The 11,425-nt window shown below is 38.9% G+C and overlaps 2 protein-coding genes across 2 annotated transcripts; one reads left to right on the top strand and one right to left on the bottom strand.

Annotated features, from left to right (window-relative positions):
- Nucleotides 1–316: 316 nt before the first annotated feature.
- Nucleotides 317–1,973, bottom strand: LOC120433648 (tubulin alpha chain-like). Its single transcript, XM_039600283.1, has 3 exons — nucleotides 1,830–1,973; nucleotides 1,395–1,543; nucleotides 317–1,306 (listed from the first exon to the last, which is right to left on the bottom strand). Exons 1-3 carry the CDS (start codon nucleotides 1,948–1,950, stop codon nucleotides 332–334), a joined length of 1,245 nt encoding a protein of 414 aa, XP_039456217.1. The 5' UTR covers nucleotides 1,951–1,973; the 3' UTR covers nucleotides 317–331.
- Nucleotides 1,974–6,084: 4,111 nt separating this feature from the next.
- On the top strand, nucleotides 6,085–11,412 carry LOC116312903 (tubulin alpha chain-like). The gene is made up of 4 exons (XM_039600181.1): nucleotides 6,085–6,219; nucleotides 9,582–9,804; nucleotides 9,899–10,047; nucleotides 10,166–11,412. Exons 1-4 carry the CDS (start codon nucleotides 6,217–6,219, stop codon nucleotides 11,138–11,140), a joined length of 1,350 nt encoding a protein of 449 aa, XP_039456115.1. The 5' UTR covers nucleotides 6,085–6,216; the 3' UTR covers nucleotides 11,141–11,412.
- The last annotated feature ends 13 nt before the right edge of the window (nucleotides 11,413–11,425 follow it).

Here is an 11,425-nt window from a genome sequence, read left to right as displayed (position 1 = left end):
TAGGAGCCCTTTCATAACTTGCATTCCTCATGGGAGAGGATAGTGGGGGGAGGTGCAAGAGAGAGAGAGAGAGAGAGCGCGTGGTTAAAGCAGGCAGAAACCAGAGAAAGAAACACTTAAAACACCAAGAGCACATTATACTCTTTTGCTATGAATGTAAACACCTTTTTTTTTAGTGAAATGTGGATTATTAAAACTGTTCACATTTGCTCACACAAATTGTAACTTTGTTGGTGTAGTCATATTTCTGATACATTTATTTTCACTACAAAAAAAAAGCAAAAAGCCACATTTTGAAAACCAGGAAAAAGGAATTTACTCTGGATTAAAATCAGTATTCTTCTCCTTCATCCTCCTCCCCCACATAGTCAGCACCCACCTCTTCATAATCTTTCTCCAGAGTAGCCATATCTTCTCTGGCCTCTGAGAACTCTCCTTCCTCCATGCCCTCCCCAACATACCAGTGAACAAAGGCTCTCTTGGCGTACATCAGGTCAAACTTGTGGTCCAGTCGGGCCCAGGCCTCAGCGATGGCTGTGGTGTTGCTTAGCATACACACAGCCCTCTGCACCTTGGCCAGGTCTCCACCAGGAACCACAGTTGGAGGCTGATAATTGATACCCACCTTGAAGCCAGTGGGGCACCAGTCCACAAACTGGATGGTGCGTTTGGTCTTGATGGCTGCGATAGCAGAGTTGACATCTTTTGGCACCACATCACCACGATACAGCAGACAGCAGGCCATGTATTTACCATGACGAGGATCACACTTCACCATTTGATTAGCTGGTTCGAAGCAGGTGGTGGTGATGTCAGCAACAGACAGCTGCTCATGGTAGGCTTTCTCAGCAGAGATGACCGGGGCGTAAGTGGCCAGAGGGAAGTGGATACGAGGGTAGGGCACCAAGTTGGTCTGGAACTCTGTCAGATCAACGTTCAGGGCTCCATCGAAACGAAGTGAGGCTGTAATTGAGGACACAATCTGGCCAATCAGCCTGTTAAGGTTGGTGTAGGTGGGACGTTCAATGTCAAGGTTCCTGCGGCAGATGTCATAGATGGCCTCATTGTCCACCATGAAGGCACAGTCAGAGTGCTCCAGGGTGGTGTGGGTGGTTAAGATGGAGTTGTAAGGCTCCACCACTGCCGTGGAAACCTGAGGGGCTGGGTAGATGGCAAACTCAAGCTTTGATTTTTTCCCATAATCAACAGAGAGCCTCTCCATCAGGAGGGAAGTGAAACCAGAGCCAGTGCCTCCACCAAAAGAGTGGAAGATGAGAAATCCCTGCAGGCCAGTGCACTGATCAGCCTGAATAAATATTAAAACCCTTAATTTAGTTGAGCAAAATGTTCAATATACTCCAAATTTAAACGTTAACACTATCATAGAGTCTCACCAATTTACGTGTCCTGTCCAGGACCAGATCTATGATCTCTTTGCCGATGGTGTAGTGGCCACGGGCATAGTTGTTGGCAGCGTCTTCCTTTCCTGTAATCAGCTGCTCAGGGTGGAAAAGCTGACGGTAGGTTCCTGCACGCACCTCATCTGTACAACAAAACAGCGATAGATATTTACTGGATGAGAAATCAAAACATTTATTGTTTCTACTTTGGTACAAGAAACCTTTTCCAGGAATAAGAATATAATCTAACTTTCAAATTTTCAACATGCTGCTTTTCACATCTAAATGGTGTCTTTTAATGAATTGAAATTCTACAAATAGAAATGCAAAAAAACAGTAAACAAATATATAACTCTGTTTACAAACATCAATAAAGAACTTTAAAAACTATCCAACCTATGTAAAATATCAAATATAACTGGTGCTGACCTATGACCGTAGGTTCCAGGTCAACATAGATTGCTCTGGGAACGTGCTTTCCTGCTCGTGTCTCACTGAAGAATGTGCTGAAGGAGTCATCGCCTCCTCCAACAATTTTGTCAGTGGGCATCTGTCCGTCTGGCTGGATCCCATGTTCCAGGCAGTACAGTTCCCAGCATGCATTACCAATCTGAGCCCCAGCTTGGCCCACATGAATTGAGATACATTCACGCTGCAGAGAGTGAAACTGCTTTACTTTCCACATGTCTACATGCTATCAAACCACTTATCAAACCCAATTTAAGCTATCATATTGTACACTTATTGTTGGTTTTAGATAAAAAAAATATTCTTCAGCTTAATCCTGAAGAATATTCAATGTCTCACAGCTATTTAGAATATAGTAGCATGCTAATCATATCTTACCATACTTTTTCTCTTCGAAATGTCCAAGTAACAGGATGTCATTCCCGAGGCAGCTGTGATACTCTGCTTTATATACCTGTGGCTTAAGGTGTATAGTGATTTGATATGAACTGTAATCAGACCTACTGATGAGACCAAGATAATATCATATACTTGACAGACAATGCAAAAGGAGGTCAACACCCTAGTCATTGTGTTAGTCTTTGAGTGGATTGTACAGGTGTGTATATTTCACAAAGCAGAAGGAAACCCCAGATGAGGGGAAGGTAACGTATGGTTTCAGCTGGCAGTTCTCAATGTAGTGTTTGCAGTGACAGCTTATTTGATTTTGCATTTTTTTGAAAAACCTCATCATGCTTTGAAATTGTTTTTTTTTAAGTTAAAATATTCATAATCAGTCAGGGATAAACACAAAGTATGAGAAAGTGTTGCAGTCAAAAAACTGTAAAGTATGGTGGAAACAATCACTGACTTTCCATTGCCATATTGGTAATATATGTATTATTTTATAAAGTATGCATGATACATGCTGCTATGTTCTTGTTGATTCTTCAGCAAGGTGCTAACATAACTCACTGTCCTAGTTGTTTCACTGTATGCAAAACAAACGCCAGTCAGCATATACTGAATATTGTTCAGTTCTGTGATATGTAAAACAAGTCAAACCACTTTCTGGAGCCGTAGGTGCCCACAGTAAGAGCTGAAGTCAAAACATATGGGAATGTTGATTCATTACTTTCAGTGTCTTGTAATGAAACACTAAAGCAGCCTGTGGTTGCACTATTCACAAATTCCACGTAGAATTTAAGCATTAATAATTATTTTCAGGAGAGAAAGTGAGAATATTTGAAAGTTAAATATTTACTAATGTACTTTCATATAAACCACCCTGTGTAATTCTTTCCTTTTTGTCTTGAATCCAATTGCAATAACTAGGAACCTATAGTGAGAGTGATACCATAGTTTAAACTGCACCGCTATTCATTTTGAGCTCAGTTCCCCTCCTGAGGGACTGAGACTCACTTACCAAAGGAGTAACTGACGTTTTTATCATATCCTTTTATATCAATCACACAACAAAGCTCTTTTGTGTAAATAATACTCAGTGCTATATCATATTGAACTCCATTGTGTATTATTCTATGTGTTTAATTGATTTTATACACAATGGTATAGTTTATATTATTTTATAATTAAAGCAGTCTTACATTACATTTTAGTACCGTAAAACATAATGAATGTAAAAACGTCTTTGAAAAAAAAATGTTCTGAGCATTTAATGCTACTCCTCCACAAGCAGGGATTTCACTGGAAAAACACACATCCTGTTGTGTGTGTTATGTGATTTGTCATCAAGGTTGTTGCATAAAGCTGTGACCCACTTCTATTGTTTGAGAGTATAGTTCTCCAGTGTCGCAGAATTAGTTTTTTGACTAGTGGGTCATAACAGTGTTAGTGCTGGGAAAAAATGAGATGACATTTGCAACCTAGAACAAAGCAGAATAACAGAAAAGGATTTAAATAATTTCTATGCTTCTGTGAGGTTTTTATATGTGTAAAAAACAAATTAAAAAGTCAACATAAATTAACTGTATAATACAGCCTTAGAAGAATATAGTATAATTTAAAAAAGGAAAAAAGCATAGCATTAGTGGTATAAATATGAAAAAAGAAAAGAAATTATTGGGTATGGATAACTTATTATATAACATGATACTACAGGATATTTCTAACTAACTTGGCCAAGGTCATGACAACACTTTCTTTAAAGTTAATGCATTTTGGAATCAAATTTAATTAAATTTCAATTCAGTTGTTTTTACATATCTCCAAATCATAACAATAGTTGCCTCGAGGATCTTATATTGTAAGGTAAAGACCCCACAATATTATAGAAAAAGCCCAAAAATGAAACAACAACATATGAGTAAGCACTTGACAAAAGTGGAAAGGAAAAACTCCCTTTTAACAGGAAAAGACCTCTGGTAGAATCAGGTTCAGACAGGAGGGCCAGAGGACAGCCATTGTCCATGACCTGTTGGAGGTGAGATAAAGAAAAGCACAATCCAAAGACATGCAACTCATGGGGTTAATTGGTGTTCCTAAATTGCTCATGGCTGCAATTGGTTGTCAGCCTCTGTGTTAGCCCTGTGGCAGATTGGCTACCTGTCCAAGGTCCACCCCCCTCCCAATAAGGACAAGTGCAGAGGATGGCTGGCGGGACTATATTGTGATATTTCGAATCCCATATACCAGTATCATTTCTGTATACAACTTCTGCATATCCTTTTTTGTAGATACTTATGTTATTGTGCATTACATACATTTCCTGTGTTTACATGCATTCCCTGTGTAGGACCGCTTAAACTTATTTGTATCTTTATTTATCTTATATTCATCTTATTCTCTTACAAGCTGCCAACTGAGAGATGCCACACTGTGTTTCATTGTTCTAGTAACAGTGACAACAAAGATCTATCTTATCTTATCTTATCTTATCTTAAATGTTGCCAAATACTAACAAAGGCAGCACAATTTTAAGCATAGTTTTAAAGTAAAAGACATTTTTGAAAGGTTTAAAGAAGCTTGATCTTTAGAATCCTCACATTACCATTTCCTATATGCATGTATATGCATATATCTTGTCAAAACAAACAATGGCAGTAAGAATAGGTCTATATTACACTTTGACCTTCAGATCACTGTATTGACACTGTAGTGAAGATGAGGTAAAAGTTCAAACTTGCAATCATATTTTCTAAGTTATAAAACTTTTTGTCAGTTTTCGACCAGTAAATCATTAAGTTGACCTTAAGGACCTTGATGGATGTAAGCCAAATTTTAATGGATTGTTAACATGACTCCTCTCTAAACCCTGACTAATTTAATTCAGAATTCATTCAAACCTTTTCAAACTATCGTGGTTTTTAACAGAATGACATGGAGATGCTACCTAAAACATTACCTGCTTGGCAGAGGTAAGGAAAAAATGGCAGGATCCAATATAGGAGAGGGGAAAACAAAGTCTCTCACACATTTACTCACTCAGTGGGTCATAATGAAGCTACTACGACCTCTAGCTTTTAAAATGTTAAGTGGCAGCATGTCTGCACCCATTTTTAGGCATTTTTAGAGCTAGTAATGTACATTTTTTTCTGCTGATGGCTGGTGCTGTGACTGAAAATAATCCAACAAGGTCTTGTAACAACAACAAAAAAAAATGGATTTCCTGACCAGTAAAAGTAATTAAAAGGTGGGGATTGTTAAACCAGCTACGTTTTTAGTAAATAAGAATAAGAATATTCTGTGCTTTCATGGTTACTTAAATTTATTGTAAATGGCTGCCCCAAAACTATAAATGTATGCCATATATGCCTTAGACATATCCGTGATCAATCCTAATTACTCTTTTACTGAATAAAGCTGAATTTGATCACGTAAATGCTGCTGTCAGATTTACATAATTTATTTAAAAAACCCCCAGCTATAATAAGAATAAAAAACCATATATGCCTAGTGTTTACCTTGAAACTAAATAACTGAATAAGTGCGGCTCAGTGTTTAAATGTCTTTTATAATCCGGCACCTTGGACAATCACGCTGACAACATGACATTTGATAGCCACCTTTTTTCAAAAACAGTACAAATAGTTAGCGTCTTCACTTTTTCCCGACATATAGGATCAATGTCATTTCAGGGTTTTCTTCCTCTTCTCGTGCATCTTGCTCACAGATATATTTTCCACTATGCTCGTGCTACACTACCCTGCACATTCCAAACGTGCGTCCACGTCAGAGACAAGTGGGAGTGGCTTGCAGCCTAATATACCGTAACAGCTCCGCGCCCACCTGACATTACTTACTCACTCGGACCACATTGACGGCCGCTGTGAGAGGTTACACATAACCTGAAGCCAGGTGCAAGTCGTTTTTTTTTTTCTTTCACGGGGTAATCTACCAACAATCAACAATGGTAAGCATAACTCTGTCTGTAAAGAAATTTCCTTTCCAAAGTTAAGTAAAGGTTTATCATCTATGAAATATTTCCCAAGCAGGTGCATTTCCGCAGTATGCGTCAATGAATGTTCAGTAGATCTATTTAAATGTTCCAGATTTAAAGTGGGTGATGCAGAGATTCTTGTTACTGCTCCCCGTGTGGCCTCCTGCAGCAGAAATAGATTTTTAGCTCAATGACTGGCAGTAAAGCTGAGCTGACTGCTGTCCTGGAAAAGCAGTGGTGATGATTAGACACTTTCACCTCACTAGAGAGAAGCTATGCAAAGCAGACTCAGTTTTTTTTTTTAAAAGGAGGGGGGGGCATTTGTTGTATTAACAGAGTGTTTTTCAAATTAGGGAACCGTTTGGTTCTTTCAAATAGCTTTGAGAATAAGAATAAATAAAAATACTAATCTATACTAATCTTTCTTTGCTATAAGGCGTGCCTTGATTACCATAGCCTTTATGCAAGTGTGGAATGTCTCACATCTCTCATCAAGTCCAAAATAAGTCTCAGTGTGTAGTTCTGCAGAGCAGGAAATATTTTCTTATTTTCTGTCATGTTAAGCAAACAATGGCATAGATTAAATACATGGCCTGTTTTCTACTTTTTCAATAATAAAAATTTTAAATATCCTTTTTTTTTTTTTTTTTTTTTTTATATAAATCACCTGTTTATAATCAAATGAAACAAACCTTTCCCATCTGGGATAGATATGATCTTGGATCATAAGTGTTATGTTGAATTTTTAGTCACATGTTTCACTGTCAGGAAATTCAGCTAACACACAGACACACACACCTGACCTTTTACCTCTGTTTGCTCTGTGTAGTGTAAACACAGCTTGTTAGCACTGTCAGTACTGCTTAAACCAAATGGTATCACTGTGTACACTACAGTATACCCAACTTGATAACATTTTCTCCATACATAAATTCACAAACTGTGCCATTCCTTATGCAATATATATTCCATAATCAGGCTAAGTATTACACTTAAAGACAAGTTCAGGCACACCCAAACATGTTCTGGAAGTGCTAAATTCAAAACGGAGGCTTTCCTTCGATACAAAATCTGCAGAGCAAATGTGCTGAAAGGTGACAATTAAAACTGTGTTACATAATTTGTTGATGGCGCCATCAACCTGCTTGGCTAGTATTGCATCTTCACCATGCAGCTTTTCAAATAGGTCAGCAGCTTTTATTTATTTTAAAAATATCAGGAATTAGACACATCAATTATTTACCAGAATCTAGTGTTGAACCATCCCCAGAAGCATGCTTTGATTTTTAAGGGGTTTAAGGGGTGAAGAGTTATATCAGGAGAAACATCCCAGGATGGTCTTGATGAGAAATGATCAACTAGAAACTATGAATATCCATAAAGTAGGTTTTAGATTAGATAAAGCAGATTCTGGGGCAAGCGTGGCATTATGCAGTGCTTGTGGCTCAAGACTCAAAATTATTAATGAATGTCAGACTGGCAAAATGTTACATGTTTGACCTGACCAAGGTTTATATACAGGCAGAACTACTGGCACAAAGAAATGCAAATAAATGGTAATAACAGAATGTTCATCCAAGATTCAAATATACAAGATGGCCATTTAGATAGCTCTGAACCAATATGAACAAAACACATGACATATTATTCATCTATTGATTCTTGATCTCTTTTTTCCAAACTGTACTGTGAGAGTGGGCATTAAATCAGTTTCCATGCTCCTGACTGAAAAAATCTTTTGCAAACTATTATTATTTTTTTTATATTTTCCTTTCTTACAATCCACATGTGTCAGGATCGTGACTTGTTTGCTTGACGTGCTTTTTAATTACTGACGAAACTGGAATGTCAAGTAAGTGTTGAGACACCTCAGACATGTTTGTGTTTCTGTCGACACACCCTGACAGTCTGAATGAAAATTAAGTTTGACAGTTGGAGAGAGATTTATCTATGACAAAGCCCTAAATATCTACAACTTACTGTACTCATACTTATAGACATAAAAACATCTCAGCTTCCAAACAGCAAAATCATTTTAACACACACTTTCAACAGATAAGTTATAAAATTCCACCTGCCAAGGTCTACTGTTCTGGGGACCAGCAGTCAGTGTTTACAGGAATAGCCAGCCCTCACAGCTAGGTGTCAGGTTAGCATGAGGAACCGAAAATAACTGTTCCACAAAGCTCTGCTAACCTAGAAGCCCAGGCAAGTATGAGGGTCATCACTGAGAAGTCTGCAAGAAAAATGGCTATGTGAATTATAAGACTTCAAATAGTGAATATATCCAAGTATATTTTCTTCAGTAAATGGAATATGGTCACTCTCTAGATGACTTACACCACTAACACCATACCCTGACTCACCATCTGTTCACAGAGAAGGAGAAAATTGGGGACATGTAAAAATAGCTGCCTGACATAAACTAGTGTGGAAATACAGTGTACCATATGTGACAGGTTGTTGAGATATAAACTGGGTAGACTTATTTTCACGTACGAACCAAACAAAGATTGTTTAGCTCAGAGTCTATATAAAAGTCCAAACAAGAGACTAGCATTCAGTTTAGCAAATCAGTTGGGAAAATAAAGTTTTATGAGTTGGATATTGACGTTCAAAGATAGGCTTTGTTCTCTGGCATTCATATTATTGGAAAATATAAAGTAAAGTTTACATAAAAATGTGAGATATCATCCCAGTAACTGAAAATACGAATATTTTCAGCATTTAAACAGCATGTCAGACTGTATAAATCTCACTGGTAGAAAAATCAAGTTTTACCACAAACCAGTCTGTCTCTGTGTGATCTAATACCCAAGACATGCAAAGTGATACAGTGAAAAGCCGTCTTTTGTTCTCTGTATAATGAATATTTAAACCGTTTTTCAATTTATTTTAGGCTTCACATGCATAAAAATACTGAGGAAAACACAGTGCAGGCTTTGATTGCCAGTGGACTTTTTACTTTTTTTATTTTTTATTTTTTTAAATTTAGGTCATGTTTAAAGTATAACAAATGCTTAGTTGCTCTCTGGACTTGGCCTCCATTCCAGCTCATGAGCTCCTGACTGCTCATAGCAAACGCATGACATCCCGTGACAGCTGCAGCAAAAATTTGTTTTGCTTGTTAATCTTCTTTCTGATGCATCTTTGCTTCCATCTAGTGGCAGAGTTTCCAGATTGGTTCCTTGAATTCTGACAGCGATTGTAAAATATAATTATGCCCAAATTTGTGGTATTTTAGTGTCTTCTGTATTTCTTTTTTTCCTGTATGTATATATGTGTGAATATATACACCGAATTTATGTTATCTTGCACATTTTTCTGTCTTGCAGCGTGAATGCATCTCTGTCCATGTAGGCCAGGCTGGTGTCCAGATGGGGAACACCTGCTGGGAGCTCTACTGTCTGGAGCATGGAATCCAGCCAGATGGCCAGATGCCTAGTGACAAGCCCATCGGTGGCCATGATGATTCCTTTACCACCTTCTTCAGTGAAACTGGGGCTGGAAAGTATGTCCCCAGAGCAATCTTTGTTGACCTGGAGCCCACTGTCATAGGTAAGTAGGGCTCTGAATTTGACCTTAATTTAACTAAAAACATTTAATAACAGATGAATTTGTATTCTTAGCGCTTGCTCTTTTGATTTCCCAGATGAAGTTCGAACAGGAACATATCGTCAGCTCTTTCACCCTGAACAGCTGATCTCAGGAAAGGAGGATGCAGCTAACAACTATGCCCGTGGACACTACACCATTGGGCGAGAGATCATTGACTCTGTCCTTGACAGGATCCGTAAACTGGTAAGTGATTAAAGGGAATCCCCATGTTTTAATTAATGTTGCCCTCAACGGCACAAAATCTGACATTCAAACCCCACTCTGCACAAATAGCAAACTTTGTGATATTTTCTCCACACAGGCAGATCAGTGCACTGGTCTTCAAGGATTCTTGGTCTTTCATTCCTTTGGTGGAGGCACTGGGTCTGGTTTCACCTCCCTGCTGATGGAGAGACTCTCTGTTGACTTTGGCAAAAAATCAAAGCTTGAGTTTGCCATCTACCCAGCCCCCCAGGTTTCCACAGCAGTGGTGGAGCCTTACAACTCCATCCTGACCACCCACACCACCCTGGAGCACTCTGACTGTGCCTTCATGGTGGACAATGAGGCCATCTATGACATCTGCCGCAGAAACCTTGATATTGAACGTCCTTCCTACACCAATCTCAACCGCCTTATTAGCCAAATAGTTTCGTCCATTACAGCCTCACTTCGTTTTGATGGAGCTCTGAATGTTGACCTGACAGAGTTCCAGACCAACTTGGTGCCCTACCCTCGTATCCATTTCCCTCTGGCCACCTATGCCCCTGTCATCTCTGCTGAGAAAGCCTACCACGAGCAGCTGTCAGTGGCTGAGATAACCAATGCCTGCTTTGAACCCTCAAACCAAATGGTGAAGTGTGATCCTCGTCATGGTAAATACATGGCTTGCTGTCTGCTGTATCGTGGTGATGTGGTGCCAAAAGATGTCAATGTGGCCATTGCGGCAATCAAGACCAAACGCACCATCCAGTTTGTGGACTGGTGCCCCACTGGCTTCAAGGTGGGTATCAACTACCAGCCTCCAACTGTGGTTCCTGGTGGAGACCTGGCCAAGGTGCAGAGGGCCGTGTGTATGCTAAGCAACACCACAGCCATCGCTGAGGCCTGGGCCCGACTGGACCACAAGTTTGACCTGATGTACGCCAAGAGAGCCTTTGTTCACTGGTATGTTGGGGAGGGCATGGAGGAAGGAGAGTTCTCAGAGGCCAGAGAAGATATGGCTGCTCTGGAGAAGGATTATGAAGAGGTGGGGATTGATTCATTTGAAGAAGATGAGGAGGGAGAGGAATATTAAACAGGGTCAGCTGTCAAGTGTTTTCAGGGGAAAATTAGTCCTGCTAGTAGTTATTTATTGGAGGGGGAGATAATATTTTGGATTTTAATCCAGAAATGTAACTTTTTATTTACACTTTAAAACCGAAAAATCTACCTAAAATCTATATCTGTTTTGCCAATAAAATTTTGTTTTGACAGCTTTTATGTTTGTTAGGTTCTGTTAATATAATAAGTGGGTGAATCTTTATTTTTGAACTAATGTGGCTCAATAAATCTCTCCCAAGATATGGATTCTTTTTTTCTT

This window comes from Oreochromis aureus, linkage group 16 (assembly GCF_013358895.1).
Source record: "Oreochromis aureus strain Israel breed Guangdong linkage group 16, ZZ_aureus, whole genome shotgun sequence".
Lineage (NCBI taxonomy): Eukaryota > Metazoa > Chordata > Actinopteri > Cichliformes > Cichlidae > Oreochromis > Oreochromis aureus.
The sequence above is the reverse complement of the archived record's forward strand: the minus strand, read 5'-3'. Positions and strand labels throughout refer to the sequence as shown.

Excerpts from the sequence above, each read along its gene's own strand:
- LOC120433648 (XM_039600283.1), bottom strand. The coding sequence starts at position 1,950 with ATGCCCACTGACAAAATTGTTGGAGGAGGCGATGACTCCTTCAGCACA. Across the intron at positions 1,544-1,829 it reads CCTGGAACCTACGGTCATAG|ATGAGGTGCGTGCAGGAACC; the intron begins GTCAGCACCAGT and ends TTTGTTGTACAG. Across the intron at positions 1,307-1,394 it reads TGGACAGGACACGTAAATTG|GCTGATCAGTGCACTGGCCT; the intron begins GTGAGACTCTAT and ends ATATTTATTCAG.
- LOC116312903 (XM_039600181.1), top strand. Across the intron at positions 9,805-9,898 it reads CCTGGAGCCCACTGTCATAG|ATGAAGTTCGAACAGGAACA; the intron begins GTAAGTAGGGCT and ends TTGATTTCCCAG. Across the intron at positions 10,048-10,165 it reads TTGACAGGATCCGTAAACTG|GCAGATCAGTGCACTGGTCT; the intron begins GTAAGTGATTAA and ends TTCTCCACACAG.